This window comes from Tursiops truncatus, chromosome 19 (genome assembly GCF_011762595.2).
Source record: "Tursiops truncatus isolate mTurTru1 chromosome 19, mTurTru1.mat.Y, whole genome shotgun sequence".
Lineage (NCBI taxonomy): Eukaryota > Metazoa > Chordata > Mammalia > Artiodactyla > Delphinidae > Tursiops > Tursiops truncatus.
Genome location: NC_047052.1, coordinates 43,609,952 through 43,633,955, shown reverse-complemented (window position 1 = coordinate 43,633,955; position 24,004 = coordinate 43,609,952). Strand labels below are relative to the sequence as shown.

General features: G+C 37.8%; 1 protein-coding gene across 20 annotated transcripts in view; it reads right to left on the bottom strand.

Annotated features, from left to right (window-relative positions):
• The window catches only part of LOC101324695 (zinc finger protein 529), a 149,742-nt gene that overhangs the window by 33,281 nt on the left and 92,457 nt on the right, over positions 1–24,004 (bottom strand). For 11 of the 20 annotated variants that reach the window (XM_073796494.1, XM_073796503.1, XM_073796501.1 and 8 more), the window contains 3 exons: positions 20,128–20,221; positions 18,765–18,891; positions 1,748–4,855 (listed from right to left, as the gene is read on the bottom strand). In XM_073796494.1, coding sequence (XP_073652595.1) covers positions 3,453–4,855; positions 18,765–18,891; positions 20,128–20,221 — 1,624 coding nt within the window. In that variant the 3' untranslated portion in view covers positions 1,748–3,452. Of the gene's footprint in view, positions 1–1,747; positions 4,856–18,764; positions 18,892–20,127; positions 20,222–22,156; positions 22,316–23,364; positions 23,463–24,004 lie in introns of those variants that run through there. The other 9 variants (XM_073796499.1, XM_073796498.1, XM_073796500.1 and 6 more) reach the window with 5 other exon arrangements.

The following is a 24,004-nucleotide window of genomic DNA, read 5'->3' as shown; positions in this document are numbered from 1 at the left end:
GTGCTCTTAAGCATTTCTTTTGCTGGCCTCAGGTGGTTTCCTTGATCCCATGCACTGATGAGAACTTGGCTCAATACTCTGCCCTGCAGACTCTAGCCATCACTGCCTCCCTGGACTCTCAGCTCCATCTTGTCTACTTAGGGAGATTACAAAGCGCCCCTTGTATTCCCCCTCACAGTGCTGAGGTGTGGAAATGCTCTCTAGGCAGTAGGCTGGGTCAAATGTGTGGATCACATTTGTTTATACTTTCTTAGGCATTACCATTGTGTTGCCTGGTGTCCAATGTCTGAAAACCTTTATTTCTCATATTTTATCTAGTGTTTTGTTATTTTAGGCAGGAAGGTAAATCCTGCCTCTATTATTCCCATTTTGACTGGAAACAGAGTATTAAAAAAATAAATTCTGTTCTTAAGAATTGAAAGAAGAAAAAAAAAAAAAGAATTGCAAGAGGACTACAGAGTTTCCATATGCCCTTCTCCCAGTTTGCCTAATACTAACATTTTACACTACTGTAGTATAATGATCAAAACCAGGACATTAACATTGGGAACAATACTATCATCAAATGACAGGTTTGATTGAATTTCATCAAGTTTTCTCTGCTAATGTTCCAAAAATTGAATCCACAATCCAGCATTGTATTTAGTTCCCTTGCCTTTTATGACCTAGAAAAGTTATGAACTTTTGGAGTATTGGGCAAGTTATTTTACAAAAGGCTATTCATTTTGGGTCTACCTGCAGTTCCTTCATTATTAGAACATAGTTACGCATGTTTTGGTGAGAATACTACCCAAGTGTTTGCCCTTCTTAGTGCATCACCTTGATGCCAGTGTCTCATTGTTGGTGATTATTCGGTTAAAGGTGTGTGTGCAATGTTTTATCTTTGTAATTAAATACTTGGGAGAGATACTTTGAAACAATTCTAATATCCCATTTTTTCCTTATACTTTCACCTTCAAATCTTACCATCCATCAATGGATTTTGTATATAATTACCACTATTATTATGGTGATTTCCTATTTCCCTCATTCCCTTTACATTTATTAATTAGAATTCTTCACCATTAAATTGAACCAGAATCCTTTCCTTGCAGTAGCTAATTTTATGGTTCAGGACAGCAATAAACAGGATAGGTCTGGAACATCCCCTTGTATTTGGGGAAAGAACCCAAAGCTTCCAAGTAGGCTAGGGAAAATGTGGAAAGGATAAAGGAACAAATGAAAATGGAAAGGAATAAATTTTATCAATTTGAGCACCAAGAAAAAGTACCAAATGTTACATTTTGGTTTATCATATTAGCAGTCTGTGAAATGACAGGAGTTCATAACAAAATTCAAAGGAAAATGTTAATGTAATGTGACCAAAATATTAATGTAATGTGAACAAAATGTAGCTGTAATTACAAATAAGGGAGACAATAAGGATGTGTTGTATTTTTTTTTCATTTATTCATTAATGATTCAAAAAATAAGTGTCAAGCCACATGGTTATTTTATTTGTCATTAATTTTAAGTCCGTATATAAGGTTTGGATAGCTCACTGTTTTAGTTTGTTCGAGCAAGCAAAAAATATTAAAAACACACAAAGAAGAGTAGGGCAAGTAGCTCTGGAGTACTGTGCAAGAAGAGGGAAATTAATCAGCATTGATGGTAACTCAGAATAACCAGGTAGAGTAGGATATAAGAGCAAATCAGCAGTGTGGTCACATGACAGCTCAGTAAAAAGAGTGAGCTATTAATAACAACATTAATAATTATAATACAATTGAACTATTTCAAAGATATGAAATAGCAAGTATCCTAATAAGGGTAACAACAGAGACCCATTCTTTTACTCTGTAGGACATGAATGATCTAGCTGTTACATACTTTTAATAACTGCTAACTTAAGTAAATTACTAATAAGGAATATGTAAAGAAAACATAGCTCAGTATACCCAATGAGAAAACCTTACTTACTATTGCTGATCATGCAAAACTGGGCAAGATACCAATCTCAAAAGTTAAAATCTAATGAATGACAGTGATGTAAATGTATGTAAATATAACAGGTAAATTTTCTTATAAAAATCAATAACCAGTGGCTTTTGATCACTTTGATTATATAACCAGGTCAACTGTCATAAGAAAGAGGTGATGAGTAGCTAAGATTTGCAACCTTATTAACTGTCTCATTTTTTTGTTGTTGTCTTTTCGTTTTTCCTGAGTCAGGGGAGATTGCTAAAATCAAAGGTCTACTGATTTTCCAACTGCCAAAACACAGTAAGACAACCCTGAACGGAATAAAAAGGAAAATTATAAATAGATACAAAACCCAATTGAAGCCATGGTAAATAGCAGCGTTGTAAACCCTCTTGATTTTAGTGACCAGTTTATAATCATTGCAATAGCTGTAGGTTTTCTCCTACTTTTAAAGCTGCCTAACAAATTTAAGAGATGTAAGATTCGGTTAGAATATTTTATGAAATATTTTAAATGCTCATTTCATTTGGATGCCTACTGGTACTGCCTAGAGGTGAAAAGACTCCTTAAAGGAATTGTGTTGCAAAAGGTATTTAGGGAAATCTGTTGTGTCAAAACAAAATAGAAATTCAGAAAGAATTCAAACATTTGATGACAATGGAAAAGTTAAAACATCTACCATTAAAACAAAATCAAGAGAAAACAAATCTACACAAACACCTTGCAGGACCACAAAACTTTAAAACCACATAGTGTCTGGGGGTTCTAACTCCCTGGAGAAGATAAGTATGCCATATAAAACAGGCAAAAAATTAGAATGCAAAAGATATATTTGAGCAATATTACAAATCACTAAGCCAAAAACAATAAATAGCCAAAAACACAAACACCAAAAGTAACTGTAAGCAAAACATCCTTGGACAAGAAACTCGTATGAGGGCTTCCCTGGTGGCGCAGTGGTTGACAGTCCGCCTGCTGATGCAAGGGACACGGGTTTGTGCCCCGGTCCGGGAGGATCCCACATGCCATGGAGCGGCTGGGCCCGTGAGCCATGGCCACTGAGCCTGCGCATCTGGAGCCTGTGCTTCACAACAGGAGAGGCCACAACAGTGAGAGGCCCGTGTACCGCAAAAAAAAAAAAACTCATATGAAAATAACTCAAATAATTAATAATTAGGGAAATACATTTCCCATTTAAGAAACGGATTGATAGGCATCATCCTACATAAACGGATATTCAGAATGTTAATTGATATAAAAAGGAGAAATATTTGGTGATATTGAACAAAGCTGAAAGTATATCTCACTTATGAATGAATAATTCTAGTTCTAGAGTGGCCATAAAGTCTGGAAATAGATTTAATTGAGGTAGAATCTCTGCGATAACTTCTACTTAAATACACATATTTTTCCAATGAAACTCAGAAACAAATGGGCTTTATATATGTCTTTCATTCAAAAATCTTCTCACCAGTACAACTTGTTCAATGTCAAGTAAGTTGCCTGCCCACTCTAAAGGCATTCCCACATTCCTTACATTCATAGGGTTTCTTACTATTATGAATTCTCTGATGTTTTGTAAAGGATGAACTATGTCTAAAGGCCTTCCCACATGCCTTGCATTCGTAAGGTTTCTCTCCAGTATGAATTCTCTGATGTTCAGTAAGGGCTGAACTGTGTCTAAAGGCCTTCCCACATACCTTACATTCATAAGGTTTCTCACCACTATGAATTCTCTGATGTTGCATAAGGGCTGAAGTAAGTCTAAAGAACTTTCCACACACTTTACATTCATAAGGTTTCTGACCACTGTGAATTCTCTGATGTCGAGTAAGTTCACTACCTACTCCAAAAGCTTTCCCACATTCCTTACATTTATATGGTTTCTCACCAGTATGAATTCTCTGATGTCTAGTCAGGGATGAACTGTTTCTAAAGACCTTTCCACATGCTTTGCATTCATAGGGTTTCTTACCACTATGAATTCTCTGATGTCGAGCAAGTTCTCGACAGACTCCAAAAGTCTTCCCACATTCTTTACATGCATAAGGTTTCTCACCAGTATGAATTCTCTGATGTTCAATAAGCTGTGAACGAATTCTAAAGACCTTCTCACATTGTATACATTTGTATGGCTTCTCACCAGTATGAATTCTCTGATGTTCAGTTAGTTGTGAATGAAATCTAAAGTCCTTGCCACATTCCATACATTTGTAAGGTTTCTCATCAGTATGGATTTTCTGATGTCTAGTAAGTTGTGCATGCACTCTAAACGATTTCCTACAGGAAGTGCATTCATAGGGTTTCTCACCATCATGAATTCTTTGAAGTGCAGTGATTTTTTCAATTCTCCTAAAAGTCCTTCCATATTGCTTACATTTATAGCAGTTCTGATCATCACAGTGTACACTATGGTCTTCACAAAAACTAAATGCATTCCCACATTCCATACATTTACAAGGTTTCACACCAGTATGAATATTCAGTTGTAGGGTATGTGGGTCATCTACTCCAAAGGTTTTCCAATATCTACTACGTTCAGAGGTTTTCTCAGTATATATTTTCTCATATTCATCAAAGTTTAAGTCACAACTAAGGACCTTCCCATATTCCTTACAGGGCTTCTCACTATCATGAATTCTCTGATGTAATGTAAGAGATTTATGATTTTTGTAATTGGGTACTTTTTCAGAGATGATTTTCATTTGACTGAAATATCCCACTTCAGGTCTTTGCACTTCAGTCTTCCTTTTGCTTTGCCAATCATTTCTGACAATGGAGTTCTCAAGGCCAACTAATTTACTACTTTCTATTACTTCCCACTGAGAATCATTTTTTTCAATAATGTCCTTCTCTGTAGATAAAGTCTTTTTGTCACACTTGGATTCCAAGTCTGAAAGAAAGGGAAAAAACAATTTCTTTTTTCATGTGTAACAAAGATAAAATAGTTATAAAATGCACAGGAAAAAAACTGAAAATAATTCACAGTATAAGTGAATGATTAAAATACTGTTATGAAGTTTGAGGAAAGGTAAAGAGAACTCAGAGAATGTTAAGAGTATAACATAAGGTTGTGAGGTTTGTGCTAAGAGAAATGGATTAAGTCAGTGGGTCTGAAATTTTGGTGTTGATCATCACCTAGTAAGCTTGTCAAGTACTGATGTTCATGAACTAATCCAGATAAACTGAATCAACACCTATAGATGTGGAATTTAGTCATCAGTATCTTGTAGAGATACTGCAAATACAGATCACAATTTGATTACTGATACATACTAACAATTTTCTGATACTTTTCTTCTTTTACAATATAATCCCAATACTTTATCATCGATAACAGGGTGCTGCTTGTAAAACAACATTTTAATCCATTATCCCCTTTCACCTAATCATTTTCACCTTCTGCATCAAACCACATTTCCTATCATTTAGAGATACCCACAAGATATTTCATTTCTCAGAAATGGAATCCTTATATACTACTTCCTTTTCATTGTCTGGGTCTAAAAGTTACTACCCTCTGAAATTATGTACTAGCTGACTCTAAGTAAGTTCATATCTATGTCTCTATTCCAATATCTAGTTCCTTGCCCTCATACCCATTTTTCCAATTGTGTAATCTGTAATTTTCTCTGTTATCATACTGTTTATTTCCTTATTAAACTCCAAAAGGACAAATAAAGTCATTCTGTGTGCCACTGAATAGCAAGCCCCAAGGTCATAGTAATTTATAATTACAGGAAAAGCAAATCACTGGTTGAAAGCAATGTGAGAATAAAAGCCAATATTACAAAAAGAAGTCACTTTTTGGTAACACAATTCTGGTAACACAATTACCAGAATAATTATATAACTATAAGAATCTCCATGCCTTTAAAACCTCACACTACACTACAGTGATTTTATATATATAAATTTATATACATGAAAATTATAATATAGTAAGATACATTCATATATATAATAGTGTTTATAAATGATTGTTTTCCAATTGCCTCTCCACCTATGCATACTGTCTCGATCACTGCTGTTAATTTCCTCCTATGCAAAACCATGAGTTTCTTCATCCCAATAAAGATGGTGTTTTATTTACCTCTCTTCAGTAACATTTTCACTATTATTCATCTATCCTCCTGAAATCCTAGCCTATATTTAAATGTTTTCCTTCATGCTCTTTCCCAGGTATTCCTTTCCATTTTCTTATTCTCAAAGCTATACTGCCTAAAATAGTATCAGAATGTTTTAGATATTATAATAGGTATTTCCCATATTGTAAAGCTTATGCAATTCTGAGTAAACCTGCGGCTGAAAAGGAGAATTTGGTAACAGAATGATATGTAAAATGTGGTGGAGGTGGGCAAGAGTGTAAGGCACTTTGTAACAAAAGATCTCTTGGACCTAGCTGGAGATTGGCAATCAGATGAGGGAACAACCTAAGGAAAATCCAAAGTGACTGATATACATTGCATGATAAAAGGCAAAAATAATTTCTTGTGACTGAATTATGTATAATTAAGGTGAAATAATGCAAACACCATTATTTGACTGAAACAATAAAATCATAAATGAATGCCAATATCAGTAAATTAAAAGTACTTCCACTTAGAAATGAAGACACTTTCTATCAAATAACTGTTTAGTTATCGTGGAAATGTAACTGAAATTACAAAACTTTCAGGGAATGGTGGCGTTGAAAATATTGCACATTAAAAATCTATGAAACTCAATATTAGTCACATAGAAAGTAAGAATTTAGACACTTATATTGATAAAACTGAAAGAATGAAAACCAATGTATACATTCCATTCAAGAAGACAGAAAAGAACAAAGTGACCTAAAGAAAAGGTGAGAGGAGAATTCAATAAATATAGAATCAGAATGTGATGAGTTAGAGAACATATAAAGAATATAATCAACAAATATAAAAAGTGAAAGAAATCAAAGATGACATAAACAGATGGAGAAATATACCATGTCCTTGGATTGGAAGAATCAATACTGTGAAAATGACTATACTACCCAAAGCAATCTACAGATTTAATGCAATCCCCATCAAACTCCTAGTGGTATTCCTCACAGAATTAGAACAAAAAATTTTACAATTCGTATGGAAACACAAAAGACCCAAATAGCCAAAGCAATCTTGAGAAAGAAAAACGGAGACGGAGGAATCAGGCTCCCTGACTTCAAACTATACCACAAAGCTTCAGTAATCAAGACAGTATGGTACTGGCACAAAAACAGAAAAGTAGATCAATGGAACAGGATAGAATGCCCAGAGATAAACCCATGCACATATTGTCATCTAATTTATGAGAAGGGAGGCAAGAACATACAATGGAGAAAGGAGAGCCTCTTCAATAAGTGGTGCTGGGAAAACTGGACAGCTACATGTAAAAGAATGAAATTAGAACACTCCCTAACACCATACACAAAAATAAACTCCAAATGGATTAAAGACCTAAATGTAAGACCAGACACTATAAAACTCTTAGAGGAAAACATAGGAAAAACACTCTGACACAAACCACAGGAAGATCTTTTTTGACCCACCTCCTAGAGTAAAGGAAATAAAAATAAAAATAAACAAATGGAACTTAAAGAAAAAATCCAATTAAAAATGGATGAAAAAAAAAAAAAAGGTGGAAGGGGCTTCCCTGGTGGCACAGTGGTTGGGAGTCTGCCTGCCGATGCAGGAGACACGGGTTTGTGCCCCGGTCTGGGAGGATCCCACATGCTGTGGAGCAGCTAGGCCCGTGAGCCATGGCCACTGAGCCTGCGTGTCTGGAGCATTTGCTCCACAGCAGGAGAGGCCACAATGGTGAGAGGCCCATGTAACGCAAAAAAAAAAAAAAAAAAAAAAAAAAAAAATGGATGGAAGACCTAAATAGACATTTCACCAAGGAAGACATACAGATGGCCAAGAAGCACATGAAAAGATGCTCAACATCACTAATTATTAGAGGAATGCGAATCAAAACTACAATGAGGTATCACCTCATGCCAGTCAGAATGGCTATTATCAAACAGTCTAGAAACAATAAATGCTGGAAAGGGTTTGGTGAAAAGAGAACCCTGCTGCACTGTTGGTGGGAATGTAAATTGAAACAACCACTATGGAAAACAGTATGGAGGTTCCTTAAAAAACTAAAAATAGAACTACCATATGACCCAGCAATCCCACTACTAGGCATATACCCTGAGAAAAGTATAATTCAAAAAGAGACATGTACCACAATGTTCACTGCAGCACTATTTACAATAGCCAGGACATGGAACCAACCTAAATGTCCATCGACAAACAAATGGATAAAGAAGATGTGGCACACATATACAATGGAATATTACTCAACCATAAAAAGAAACGAAATTGAGTTATTTGTAGTGAGGTTGATGGACCTAGAGTCTGTTATACAGAGTGAAGTAAGTCAGAAAGAGAAAAACAAATACCATATTCTAACACATATACATGGAATCTAAAAAAAAAAAAAGGTATTGATGAACCTAGTTGCAGGGCAGGAATAAAGATGCAGACATAGAGAATGGACTTGAGGACATGGGGTGGGAGGGGTAAGCTGGGGCGAAGTGAGAGAGTAGCGTCGACATATATACACGACCGAATGTAAAGTAGTTAGCTAGTGGGAAGCAGCAGCATAGCACAGAGAGATCAGCTCTGTGCTTTGCAATGACCTAGAGGGGTGGGATAGGAGGATGGGAAGGAGGCTCATGAGGGAGGGGATATAGGGACATATGTATGCATATGGCTGATTCACTTTGGTGTACAACAGAAACTAACACAGTATTGTGAAGCAATTATACTCCAATAAAGATCTATTAAAAAAAAAAGTAAATGACAAATGAAAGAACCATCACAGAGGGTATTTTTAAATGTTATAAGGCTCATATGCCAACCAATTTGAAAATGTTGACTTATGAATTATTTTCTAGGTAAATAAATACTGAAAACCCTAGAAGCCATAAAAGTTGAAAAATGAACAATTTGCTAGAAAGAGATAAAATTGTCAAAGACTTACCTCCCATGAAACAAAAAATCATAAGAATGCCTATTGCCCAGGTTGTGGCAATAAACCAGGTAATGAACCATGGCTCCTAAAATAAAGATCTGAGTCACGAACCTGGAGCAGGTAAGGTAGAAAATGTGCCCTTGACTGTTGTGACAGAAGCAAGAATGTTTTATAATATTAATGAACTATAACAAAAAGACACAAATCATCAAAGGAGACCACCATTTTGACAATACAATAATCAAAAGAGGGTAAAAAGTACTTTGTGTACCTAAACATGTTAACTAAACAACTAAAAATTTATAGCTAGAATTAATTTTTTAAAAAGGAACAAAACACATAAAACATGGAAGACCAGAAGAACTCACTTTTAACCAATTCAGGTGTTTGGTCTGGGATAGGGAAGGTATAGGGTGAGCCTGGGAAAGCTTCAGAAAGCAATAGTAAATTCAAAGAATAAAGAATCAAGTCAAAGGTACACAAAAATCCATAAGGAATTAGTATTTATACAGCTAGGCATCAACAAAGACTGTGATGGGCTAAAGTATACTAAACCAATGAAAATCAACAAATCCATAATGATATGTAAATAAGAGGTCAGAAAATTTCAAGTGCACCATTTGAGGTGGCTAATTAGTTACAATCATATAAAGAGTATAATCAAACACTTGCTGCCTTTTCCATTAGATTTCAAGTTTATCAAGTAGCATGAGGGTAACTAATTAAATGTATTAGAAGGAATGACGGACTTAGTACAACACTGATTTAAATGAAGGTTTTCAATTGTAAAAAGCATTAAGTGAATTGTTGATGAGGAACTGTGTATTCATAGAATGCTAAAGTAGGACCAGAGAGATCCCTTTCTGACCATAATATCTGAATTAGTTCCATTATTCTTCATCCCTTTATTTTGCTTACTTTTCTTCATAGCCCATATCACTATCCATGATATATTTTCTAATTATTTATTTACCTATTTATTATATATCTCACTTACTAGTATGTTAGTTCCATGACATTAAGATCTGTATTGATCTTTCTTACCATTGTACTTATAGGGCTAACACAATATCTGTCTTACTGTACACACTGATTAAGTGTTGATTATAAAAATGACCAAGATTTTTTTGTCAGTGAAGACATTTATGTAAGTCTAAATACAAGAGGAACTAGGGGAAATGTTGGTTGAATTGGGGAAGATCTTAATTTGCTTCCCCAAGTATCAGGCTCTTTTCCCATAGGGGTTTAAAGGGAGTTTCCCCAAAACATCACAGGGGCCAACCTCCTCTTGGACAGGCTGGGCTTTTTACTCTGGTGATGGCTTTCCTTGCTTCATCAAGTCCTCACTCACCTAGCCCCGTTTACTTGTCACATTCCTCGTAACCCTCCAGGACAACTTCCCTTCCACTAATAAGGCAGTCAAAACTGGCTTAGAAATGGAACACTCTGTTTACAACAAAGAAATGTAACATAATATATAGAAATATATAAGAATCATAACCAATTCTAAAAAACACTTTTGAGAATTGGTTAAGTTTTTAATAAATGAGGTTGAAATGAAAGACTTCAGAGAAGATAAATATGAGAAGATTGAAAGAACATTCACCTTAGAGTGACCATAGAATTACAAAGTATAAAGAGAGTAAAAATTTTCTGACCTCTTATTTATGTATCATTATGGATTTGTTGATTTTCATTGGTTTAGTATACTTTAGCCCATCATAGTTTTTGATTGTTAATGGCTAGCTGTATAAATACTTTACCAGACAGGTAAAGAAATGTCTTCTTTTATTTAAACCCATGCTATCTCTTTGCCTTGAGAGGCAGTATGTTGTAACAGCTAAGAATATCAACTTTGGCATCAGACTGCTTGGGTAAGAAAACCTGCGTCTGACACTAACTAGCTAAGTAACCCTGGAGGGGTAGCCTAAATACTCTTTGTCTTAGCAATCTCTTCAAAGAACAATAATGCAAGTAGTATTTATGCCATAAGGTTGTAGAATTAGATAACTCAGTATATTAAAAGGGCTTAAATCGGGGCCTGGTACAAGGCAAGAACTATGTGAGCTGAGAGGAAAACAAGGAGTTTTCTAAAACATTAAAAGGTCCTTGCTGGAATACTGACTTAACGTTAAATGCAAAGTTCTTTAACCCCATAGCAGGTGTAAGACAACACTTGTGTCAGGCAATGAATATGACTTCTATTTGCCAATGTAACAATATAAATTATACAAATTCTTTTAATAATCATAACAACTCAGGACACAGTATCTCAGCTGTTCTCCCAGAAGGTGGGTAAGAAAATAATAAAGAAATTTTAGCAATTCTGGGCTCAAAAAAATATAATAGATATCTCAAAGGATACAGTGTATGTATCCTACAAGTCAAATCCAAGGACTTCCCTGGTGGCACAGTGGTTAAGAATCCACCTACCAATGCAGGAGACATGGGTTCAAGCCCTGGTTTGGGAAGATCCCACATGCCATGGAGCAAATAAACCCATGCGCTGGGGAGAAGGAGGGGAAATTGGCAGAAGAGTAAGACGTGGAGATCACCTTCCTCCCCGCAGATATACCAGAAATACATCTACATGGGGAACAACTCCTACAGAACTCCTACTGAACGCTGGCAGAAGACCCCAGACCTGCCAAAAGGCAAGAAACTACCCCCGTACCTGGGTAGGGCAAAAGAAAAAATAATAAACAGAGACAAAAGGATAGGGACGGGACCTGCACCACTGGGAGGGAGCTGTGAAGGAGGAAAGGTTTCCACACACTAGGAAGCCCCTTCGCGGGCAGAGACTGTGGGTGGCAGAGGGGGAAAGCTTTGGAGCTGCAGAGGAGAGCAGAGCAACAGGGGTGTGGAGGGCAAAGCAGAGAGATTCCCGCACAGAGGATTGGTGCCAACCGGCACTCACCAGCCCGAGAGGCCTGTCTGCTCACCCGCCGGGGCAGGCGGGGCTGGGAGCTGAGGCTTGGGCTTCAGTCGGAGCGCAGGGAGAGGACTGGGGTTGGCAGCATGAACACAGCCTTCAGAGGATTAGTGCACCATGGCTAGCTGGGAAGGAGTCGGGGGAAAAGTCTGGAGCTGCCAAAGAGGCAAGAAACTTTTTCTTCCCTCTTTGTTTCGTGGTGCGTGAGGTGAGGGGATTAAGAGCACTGCTTAAAGGTGCTCCAGAGATGGGCGCGAGCCACGGCTAAAAGCGCGGACCCCAGAGACGCGCATGAGATGCTAAGGCTGCTGCTGCCGCCACCAAGAAGCCTGTGTGCGAGCACAGGTCACTATCCACACTCCCTTTCTGGGGAGCCTGTGCAGCCCGCCACTGCCAGGGTCCCGGGATCCAGGGACAACTTCCCTGGGAGAACGAACGGCACGCCTCAGGCTGGTGCAAGTCACGTCGGCCTCTGCCGCTGCAGGCTCACCCCACACTCCGTACCCCTCCCTCCCCCCAGCCTGAGTGAGCCAGAGCCCCCAAAGCAGCTGCTCCTTTAACCCTATCCTATCTGAGCGAAGAACAGACGCCCTCCGGCGACCTACACGCAGAGGCGGGGCCAAATCCAAAGCTGAACCCCGGGAGCTGTGCAAACAAAGAAGAGAAAGGGAAATCTTTCCCAGCAGACTCAGAAGCAGCGGATTAAAGCTCCACAATCAACTTGATGTACCTGCATCTGTGGAATACATGAATAGACAACGAATCATCCCAAATTGAGGAGGTGGACTTTGAGAGCAAGATTTATGATTTTTTTCCCCTTTTCCTCTTTATCCGTGTGGATGAAAGGCTCTTGGTGCTGCAGCCAGGAGTCAGTGCTGTGCCTCTGAGGTGGGAGAGCCAAGTTCAGGACACTGGTCCACAAGAGACCTCCCAGCTCCAAATAATATCAAGCAGCGAAAATCTCCCAGAGCTCTCCATCTCAACACCAGCACCCAGCTTCACTCAACGACCAGCAAGCTACAGTGCAGGACAACCTATACCAAACAGCTAGCAACACAGGAACACAACCCCACCCATTAGCAGAGAGGCTGCCTAAAATCATAATAAGTCCACAGGCACCCCAAAACACACCACCAGACGTGGACCTGCCCACCAGAAAGACAAGATCCAGCCTCAACCACCAGAACACAGGCACTAGTCCCCTCCACCAGGAAGCCTACAAAACCCACTGAACCAACCTTAGCCACTGGGGACAGACAACAAAAACAATGGGAACTACGAACCTGCAGCCTGCAAAAAGGAGACCCCAAACACAGTAAGATAAGCAAAATGAGAAGACAGAAAAACACACAGCAGATGAAGGAGCAAGATAAAAACCCACCAGACCTAACAAATGAAGAGGAAATAGGCAGTCTACCTGAAAAAAATTCAGAATAATGATAGTAAAGATGATCCCAAATCTTGGAAATAGAATAGACAAAATGCAAGAAACATTAAACAAGGACTTAGAAGAACTAAAGATGAAACAAGCAAGGATGAACAACACAATAAATGAAATTTAAAATACTCTAGAAGGGATCAATAGCAGAATAACTGAGGCAGAAGAATGGATAAGTGACCTGGAAGATAAAATAGTGGAAATAACTACTACAGAGCAGAATAAAGAAAAAAGAGTGAAAAGAACTGAGGACAGTCTCAGAGACCTCTGGGACAACATTAAACGCACCAACATTCGAATTATAGGGGTTCCAGAAGAAGACGAGAAAAAGAAAGGGACTGAGAAAATATTTGAAGAGATTATAGTTGAAAACTTCCCTAATATGGGAAAGGAAATAGTTAATCAAGTCCAGGAAGCACAGAGAGTCCCATAAAGGATAAATCCCAGGAGAAATATGCCAAGACACATATTAATCAAACTGTCAAAAACTAAATACAAAGAAAGCATATTAAAAGCAGCAAAGGATAAACAACAAATAACACACAAGGGAATACCCATAAGCTTAACAGCTGATCTTTCAGCAGAAACTCTGCAAGCCAGAAGGGAGTGGCAGGACATATTTAAAGTGATGAAGGAGAAAAACCTGCAACCAAGATTACTCTACCCAGCAAGGATCTCATTCAGATTTGATGGAGAAATTAAAATCTTTACAGACAAGCAAAAGCTGAGAGAGTTCAGCACCACCAAACCAGCTTTACAACAAATGCTAAAGGAACTTCTCTAGGCAAGAAACACAAGAGAAGGAAAAGATCTACAATAACGAACCCAAAACAATTAAGAAAATGGGAATAGGAACATACATATCGATAATTACCTTAAATGTAAATGGACTAAATGCTCCCACCAAAAGACACAGACTGGCTGAATGGATACAAAAACAAGACCCATATATATGCTGTCTACAAGAGACCCAGTTCAGACCTAGAGGCACATACAGACTGAAAGTAAGGGGATGAAAAAAGATATTCCATGCAAATGGAAACCAAAAGAAAGCTGGAGTAGCAATTCTCATATGACACAAAATAGACTTTAAAATAAAGTCTATTAGAAGAGACAAAGAAGGACACTACCTAATGATCAAGGGGTTGATCCAAGACGAAGATATAACAATTGTAAATATTTATGCACCCAACATAGGAGCACCTCAATACATAAGGCAAATACTAACAGCCATAAAAGGGGAAATCGACAGTAACACATTCATAGTAGGGGACTTTAACACCCCACTTTCCCCAATGGACAGATCATCCAAAATGAAAATAAATAAGGAAACACAAGCTTTAACTGATACATTAAACAAGATGGACTTAATTGATATTTATAGGACAGTCCATCCAAAAACAACAGAATACACATTTTTCTCTAGTGCTCATGGAACATTCTCCAGGATAGATCATATCTTGGGTCACAAATCAAGCCCTGGTAAATTTTAGAAAATTGAAATTGTATCAAGTATCTTTTCTGACCACAACACTATGAGACTAGACATCAATTACAGGAAAAGATCTGTAAAAAATACAAACACATGGAGGCTAAACAATACACTACTTAATAACGAAATGATCACTGAAGAAATCAAAGAGGAAATCAAAAAATACCTAGAAACAAATGACAATGGAGACACGACAACACAAAACCTATGGGATGCAGCAAAAGCAGTTCTAAGAGGGAAGTTTATAGCAGTACAATCCTACCTTAAGAAACAGGAAACATCTCAAATAAACAATCTAACCTTGCACCTAAAACAATTAGGGAAAGAAGAACAAAAAAACCCCAAAGTTAGCAGAAGGAAAGAAATCATAAAAATCAGATCAGAAATAAATGAAAAAGAAATGAAGGAAACGATAGCAAAGATCAATAAAACTAAAAGCTGGTTCTTTGAGAAGACAAACAAAATTGATAAACCACTAGCCAGACTCATCAAGAAAAAAAGGGAGCAGACTCAAATCAATAGAATTAGAAATGAAAAAGGAGAAGTAACAACTGACACCGCAGAAATACAAAAGATCATGAGGGATTACTACAAGCAACTCTATGCCAATAAAATGGACAACCTGGAAGAAATGGACAAATTCTTAGAAATGCACAATGTGCCAAGACTGAATCAGGAAGAAATAGGAAATATGAACAGACCATTCACAAGCACTGAAATTGAAACTGTGATTAAAAATCTTCCAACAAACAAAAGCCCAGGACCAGATGGCTTCACAGGTGAATTCTATCAAACATTTAGAGAAGAGCTAACACCTATCCTTCTCAAACTCTTCCAAAATATAGCAGAGGGAGGAACACTCCCAAACTCATTCTATGAGGCCACCATCACCTTGATACCAAAACCAGACAAGGATGCCACAAAGAAAGAAAACTACAGGCCAATATCACTGATGAACATAGATGCAAACATCCTCAACAAAATACTAGCAAACAGAATCCAACAGCACATTAAAAAGATGATACACCATGATCAAGTGGGGTTTATTCCAGGAATGCAAGGATTCTTCAATATATGCAAATCAATCAATGTGATAAACCATATTAACAAATTGAAGGAGAAAAACCATATGATCATCTCAATAGATGCAGAGAAAGCTTTCGACAAAATTCAACACCCATTTATGATAAAAACCCTGCAGAAAGTAGGCATAGAGGGAACTTTTCTCAACATAATAAAGGCCATATATGACAAACCCACAGCCAACAGCATCCTCAATGGTGAAAAACTGAAACCATTTCCACTAAGATCAGGAAAAAGACAAGGTTGCCCACTCTCACCACTCTTATTCAACATAGTTTTGTAAGTTTTAGCCACAGCAATCAGAGAAAAAAAGGAAATAAAAGGAATCCAAATTGGAAAAGGAGAAGTAAAGCTGTCACTGTTTGCAAATGACATGATACTATACATAGAGAATCCTAAAGATGCTACCAGAAAACTACTAGAGCTAATCAATGAATTTGGTAAAGTAGCAGGATACAAAATTAATGCACAGAAATCTCTGGCATTCCTATACACTAATGATGAAAAATCTTAAAGTGAAATCAAGAAATCACTCCCATTTACCATTGCAACAAAAAGAATAAAATACCTAGGAGTAAACCTACCTAAGGAGACAAAAGACCTGTATGCAGAAAATTATAAGACACTGATGAAAGAAATTAAGGATGATACAAAGAGATGGAGAGATATACCATGTTCTTAGATTGGAAGAATCAACATTGTGAAAATGACTCTACTACCCAAAGCAATCTACAGATTCAATGCAATCCCCATCAAACTACCACTGGCATTTTTCACAGAACTAGAACAAAAAATTTCACAATTTGTATGGAAACACTAAAGATCCTGCATAGCCAAAGCAATCTTGAGAACGAAAAATGGAGCTGGAGGAATCAGGCTCCCTGACTTCAGTCTATACTACAAAGCTACAGTAATCAAGAGAGTATGGTACTGGCACAAAAACAGAAAGATAGATGAATGGAACAGGATAGAAAGCCCAGAGATAAACCCATGCACATATGGTCACCTTATCTTTGATAAAGGAGGCAGGAATGTACAGTGGAGAAAGGACAGCATCTTCAATAACTGGTGCTGGGAAAACTGGACAGGTACATGTAAAAGTAGGAGATTAGATCACTCCCTAACACCATACACAAAAACAAGCTCAAAATGGATTAAAGACCTAAATGTAAGGCCAGAAACTATCAAACTCTTAGATGAAAACATAGGCAAAACCCTCTATGACATAAATCACAGCAAGACCCTTTTTTACCCACCTCCTAGAGTAATGGAAATAAAAACAAAAATAAACAAATGGGACCTAATGAAACTTACAAGCTTTTGCACAGCAAAGGAAACCATAAACAAGACCAAAAGACAACCCTCAGAATGGGAGAAAATATTTGCAAATGAAGCAACTGACAAAGGATTAATCTCCAAAATTTATAAGCAGCTCACGCAGCTCAAACACAATAAAACAAACAACCCAATCCAAAAATGGGCAGAAGACCTAAATAGACATTTCTCCAAAGAAGAAATACAGACTGCCAACAAACACATGAAAGCACACTCAACATCATTAATCATTAGAGAAATGCAAATCAAAACTACAATGAGATATCATCTCACACCGGTCAGAATGGCCATCATCAAAAAATCTGCAAACAATAAATGCTGGAGATGGTGTGGAGAAAAGGGAACACTCTTGCACTGTTGGTGGAATTGTGAATTGGTACAGCCACTACGGAGAACAGTATGGAGGTGCCTTAAAAAACTAAAAATAGAACTACCATACGACCCAGCAATCCCACTGCTGGGCATATACCCTGAGAAAACCATAATTCAAAAAGAGTCATGTACCAAAATGTTCATTGCAGCTCTATTTACAAGAGCCCGAGATGGAAACAACCTAAGTGTCCATCATCGGATGAATGGATAAAGAAGATGTGGCACATATATACAATGAAATATTACTGAGCCATAAAAAGAAACGAAATTGAGCTATTTGTAATGAGGTGGATGGACCTAGAGTCTGTCATACAGAGTGAAGTAAGTCAGAAAGAGAAAGACAAATACCATATGCTAACACATATATATGGAAGTGAAGAAAAAGAAAATGTCATGAAGAACCTAGGGGTAAGACAGGAATAAAGACACAGACCTACTAGAGAATGGACTTGAGGATATGGGGAGGGGGAAGGGTGAGCTGTGACAAAGCGAGAGAGAGGAATGGACATATATATACTACCAAATGTAAGGCAGATAGCTAGTGGAAAGCAGCCGCATAGCACAGGGAGATCAGCTTGGTGCTTTGTGACCACCTAGAGGGGTGGGATAGGGAGGGTGGGAGGGAGGGAGACACAAGAGGGAAGAGATATGGGAACATATGTATGTGTATAACTGTTTCACTTTGTTATAAAGCAGAAACTAACACACCATTTTAAAGCAATCATACTAATAAAGATGTAAAAAAAAAACCAAAAAACCCGTGTGCCACAACTACTGAGCCTGTGCTCTACAGCCTGCAAGCCACAACTACTGAGCCCTCGTGCCACAACTACTGAAGCCTGCGTGCCTAGAGCCCATGCTCCACAATAAGAGAAGCCACAGCAATGGGAAGCATGCGCACTGCACTGAAAAGTAGTTCCCCACTCAATGCAACTAGAGAAAGCCTACACGCAGCAACAAAGTCCCAACACAGCCAAAAATAAATGAAGGTAGAAATTATAAGAGACTGAGAAGGGACTTCATAGAAATTACATGAAGTTTCTTAAAAGATAGCTTTGAGTTCACTGAATGTCAACTGATATTCTATAGAACATATTCTAAATTATGTAAACAGCTAAATTTACCCAGTGAGACCAAGTTGCTGTAATTTTCCATCATCACGTCCCAGTACAAGTCCCTCTGAGCAGAATCCAGATACTCCCATTCCTCCTGAGAGAAGCTGATGACCACATCCCTGAATGTCACCAATTCCTGAAACAACAAACCACATAAGTAAAATTGAAGGAAACATTTTTGAGTAAAAGATAAGAAATAAAGAATTGAATTAAACTATTTTATATAGAATGGATAAACAATAAGGGACTACTGTATAGCACAGGGAACTATATTCAATATCCTGTAATAAACCATAATGGAAAAGAATATGAAAAAGAATATATATCTATATAACTGAATCACTTTGCTGTACAACAGAAATTAACACAACATTGTAAATCAACTATACTTCAATAATATAAATTTAAAAAAAAAGAAAAAGAATTGCATTACAGGAAGGGGTCTAATAGTAAGTACATCAGCCAGGGGTAGAAGCCTATGGTATGGGAAGTAAGGAAATTAATGCTTCCAAACCAGACTATCTACAGGTCTTTAAAGAATCCTTTTGATTCAGAGAAATCTTCCTGCATGCTATGGGATTTCTTAGCTAAGCACGTCTGGAAATAAACAAAATAATCAATTTACAAATTAAAAGAAATAGTGTATACATGAACGCTGCATGCTACATGCCTGCTGAATGTATTATCAATAATAGTGAATTTCTACATCCTCGTTCCTCTGTAAAGGAAAAATATCTAGCTTAGAAAATGGGATATGAACAATATTTAAAATTTTCTTACAACCCCAAGTTCATCACTGTTAATCACCATTTCACATTATGTAAGAATTATAACTTCTAATGAAAAATTATTTATTAAATGCTTTTTAGTGGCTACAGAGTAGTCTGCTTGGTGGAAATGTATCAGCCTTAATTATATTTAGACATATAAGTTGGATAAGATCTCCTCCAATTCTGAAATCTATAGTAATCTATTTATGTCTGACTGAGACTAGTCAACATCAAATCCAGTCTACCTGGAAAAATAGGTCTGTTCAGAAGTACAGACTTTGCCCATATGTCATCAAATGGATCCATTTGCTCTTTCTCTCTACCCAAGAGTATGAAAAAGGCTGGTAAATGCCTCCATCTAGGGATTCCATTTCTACCCTATAGCTGCTCTGAACAAAACACTGAACACACATAGGAATGTTGAACATTATTTGGAGAATAGATAGGCACATAGGAGGTACTGTGTGCTGTTTGAATCCAACTCTCACTAGAAAGTGAAAATGGGGATTTTTATGGGGATGTGGGGTAGGCTCTTAGGGCTGCTTTCTGGGAAGATTCAGACAAATGAAATGTTCACAAAGGAGAGAGAAATAGCAACTTACATGGTCCATGGTTAGAACTGTAAAGAATTGATCAGGGAATTCCACTTCTGGTATGACAGCATGAGGAGCTCCACCGACATGCTCCCCATTGAAACTGGTAAAAATTATATATAAAAACATAGAGCAAATGAAGAAACATTTGTAAATCTACTAAAACTTATTAAGAACTGTGAAAGTCTGCAGTATCTTAATCTAACCTGCACCCTTCCTTGTCCATCCCATCCTAGTGAGAAAAAGATTCCACTGCAAACTAGTACAGTCAAGGACACAAACTTCCTCACCACTCATGCCCTGTTCCCAGTCAGATAACGATCTTCCTGGGAGGAGTAGAACATCAGTATTTCTCATTCTGCCCCCAGCTACCTGTTGCTCAGGCAAATGCAACAAAGGAATGGAGATTTTCTTCTGCCTAGTAGCCACACAAGAATTGTATGTTGTACCATGGGTGTGGCACTGCTGAGAATACTGGGGTTCCAACTGTCTTTGCCTTGGCTCATAGGGCAGGAGTTCCATGCCACGAGAGGCAAGTTGAGACCTAGGACTGCTGCCCAATCCCCTCCAGAGCCCTCTCCAAAGGAACTGCCTTCATTTGCAACAGAGTGTGAAGAAGTTCAAGGGTAAGGACATTCTCAAAAACACTGGAAATTTTGGTGAAAGGCTATTGCAAGAAGATTGAAAAATTCATTGGAGTTAAATGCTAAACTGTAGGCTGGCTAGTTTGTCAGAAAGGATCAGAGAAAGATACTTGGGGAGCCCTTCCTATTGTCAGAACAAATCTCAGACACTGACTTTATTTCATTAGTCTGCAAAGCAGTGTAACCCCACAGCATTACTGAAGACAATAGTGCTATCAGTCACAATCAGTGGATCCTAACAGCTTGGTGTGGTCAGGTAAAGAGACACTGAAAGACAGCCCTGTCAAAACCACTGTCATCCAAGGGTAACTGTGGTAATAGCAAAGTCTATACCCCAAGGAGCAACATCAGAGATTTACACTATGGGTGAGATAGAGTTCACTTCATTAATCTAGCCAGTCACTAAATAAGAAAGCAAATAACAATAACAGGCCTGGGGAGAAGAAGTAGACAAAAGTACCAGAGTTACAACTATCTAAAATATCTACTTTCCACAAACAAGAGACAGGTGAAGAAATAGGAAAATATAACCCATAAACCAAAAACACTAAAGCCAAAACCAAACAGACAACAGAAACTGCCTGTGAGAAAGCAACCAGATTTAACAAAGACTTCAAAGTAGCCATTATAAATATGTTCAATAAACAAAGGAACCCATGCTTAAAGTAAATGAAGGTATGATCACAATGTCATATCAAATAAAGAATCAGTGAAGAGATAGAAGTTATTTAATATCACCAGATGGAAATTCTGGAGTTGAAAAGTATTAACTGAAATGAAAATTTCACTAGAGTAACTCAACTGTAGATGTGAACTGGGCAGAAAAAAAAGTACTAGAAAACTTAAAGATAACATGATAGAGATCATGCAATCTGAAGAACAAAGGAAGAAAACACAAGGAAGAAAAATGAAAAGAGCATCAGAGAAATGTTGGACACCATTAAGCATACGCATGTAATAAGTGTAACAGAAAAGAGGAAAGGCGCATTTTAATATATTCAAATAAATAATGGATGAAAAGTTTCCAGGACTTCTCTGGTGGTCCAGTGGTAAAGAATCTGCCTTCCAATACAGGGGACACGGGTGTGAGCCCTGGTCTGGGAAGATCTCACATGCCGTGGAGCAACTAAGCCTGTACGCCACAACAACTGAGCCTGTGCTCTAGAGCCCGCGAGCCACAACTACTGAAGCCCGCACACCTAGAACTCGTGCTCTGCAACAACAGAAGGCACCGCAATGAGAAGGCTGCGCACTGCAACGAAGAGTAGCCCCTGCTCGCCGCAACTAGAGAAAGCCTGCACGCAGCAACAAAAGACCAAGTGCAGCCAAAAATAAATTTAAAAATTTTTAAAAATCAACTGTATAAAGTAATTCATATATATGTATACACATACATAAATATTATATACATGGGCTTCCCTGGTGGCGCAGTGGTTGAGAGTCCGCCTGCCGATGCAGGGGACACGGATTCGTGCCCCGGTCTGGGAAGATTCCACGTGCCGCGGAGAGGCTGGGCCCGTGAGCCATGGCCACTGAGCCTGTGCTTCCGGATCCTGTGCTCCGCAGCGGGAGAGGCCACAACAGTCAGAGCCCCGCGTACCGCAAAAAAAAAAAAAAAAAAAAAAAAAAAAATATATATATATATATATATATATATAATATACATATATATACACACACATAACAGGTATTATTGGGCCTGCAACATATATAAATGTAGTATGTTCGACAATAATAACACAAAGGAGATAGGTAGAAGAAAAGCTTCATTGGGCAAAGGAAATGAATCCAGATGGTAATCTGAATCCACAGGTTCAAATAAACAGAATGAAAAGTGATAAACAGGATTAATATAACAAAGCTACATATCATCTGTAGCTGTTTATGTGCTACAATGGTAGAGTTGAGTAGGTGTGACAGAGACTGTGTAATCCACAAAGCCTAAAATATTTAATATCTGTCCTTTACAGAAAAAAAAAAACTTGTTAACCCCTACTGTAGAAGTTAGTTTATGCATTTTTCACCTGTTACAACTGTAAACCCCTTGTTGTTGAGTGTAAACTATTTCAGTTACTTTGGGCAACTATTTGACACAATCTACTAAAAAAAACATATACACTGTGACTTAGCAATTCCACTCTTGTGTATATGCCCAACAGAAATTAGTTTTTCCATCCAAAAAGTATGTAAAAGAATTATTTTAGCTGCATTTCTTTATACTGTCCTGAAACTGTTAACAACCCAAACATCCATCAACAGAAGTAGGGAAAAATTAAATGAGATACATTCCTATAGTGGAAGATTACTTAAGAATAAAACTGAACAAACAGCAGATGATTTTCATAAACATGAGGTTGAGCAAAAGAGGGCAGAAAAAAATGTACATAATGGGGGACTTCCCTGGCTGTCCAGTAGTTAAGACTCTGTGCTTCCACTGCAGGGGGTGCAGGTTCGATCCCTAGTTGGGAAACCAAGATCCCACATGCCACACAGCACGGCCAAAAAAAAAAAAAAAACAGTACATAATGTACGATTCTATTTATATGAACTTCCAAATTAGTTAAAACTTATCTATTGTAATAGTGAAAAGAATATTGGTTACCTTTGTTGGGGGTAAAGGCAAGTTGGTAATGACTGGAAGGAAACAGAAGGGAGCATCCTGGAGTGTTGGAAATATGCTGTATCTTAGCTGTGTAATGGCTTCACAGATATACATAAATGTTAAAAACAATCCAGTTTTAGAATATGGTTTGTATAGTTTACACTAAGTTACATCTCAGAAAAAAACCAAACCCACAAAGTGGCACAGCTGAGTTTTGAACTCATATTCCTCTTACTACAAAGCCAGTTCTAACTCTCATTCTTGTCTCTTTAGTTCAGAATTTCTTCTTTATGGATTGAAATCTGAGCATGGGTAGTAGTTCACTGGCAAGTTAGAAACAATCTATAACCTACCAAAATTTACTAAAGCATGAAAGTTATTAAATAAATCCATTCATGTTCATGGATATCTCATGGGTGCAGTAAACAATGAACTCAATGGGTCTGGAGTACCCAAACCCTGCTCTTTCCAAAGAAAGGAATGGCCCTTGAACAGCTCCTGGGAGACAACCTCTGAGCCCTTACAATATCCTGCTTGGTAAGAGCATATCTGGGCTATGCCAGAGAGATAATTTATGCTATAAATGCGATTTATGGTAAACACCTATTTTTGTTGGCCAGGGGTCCTGGGATGCACTGTA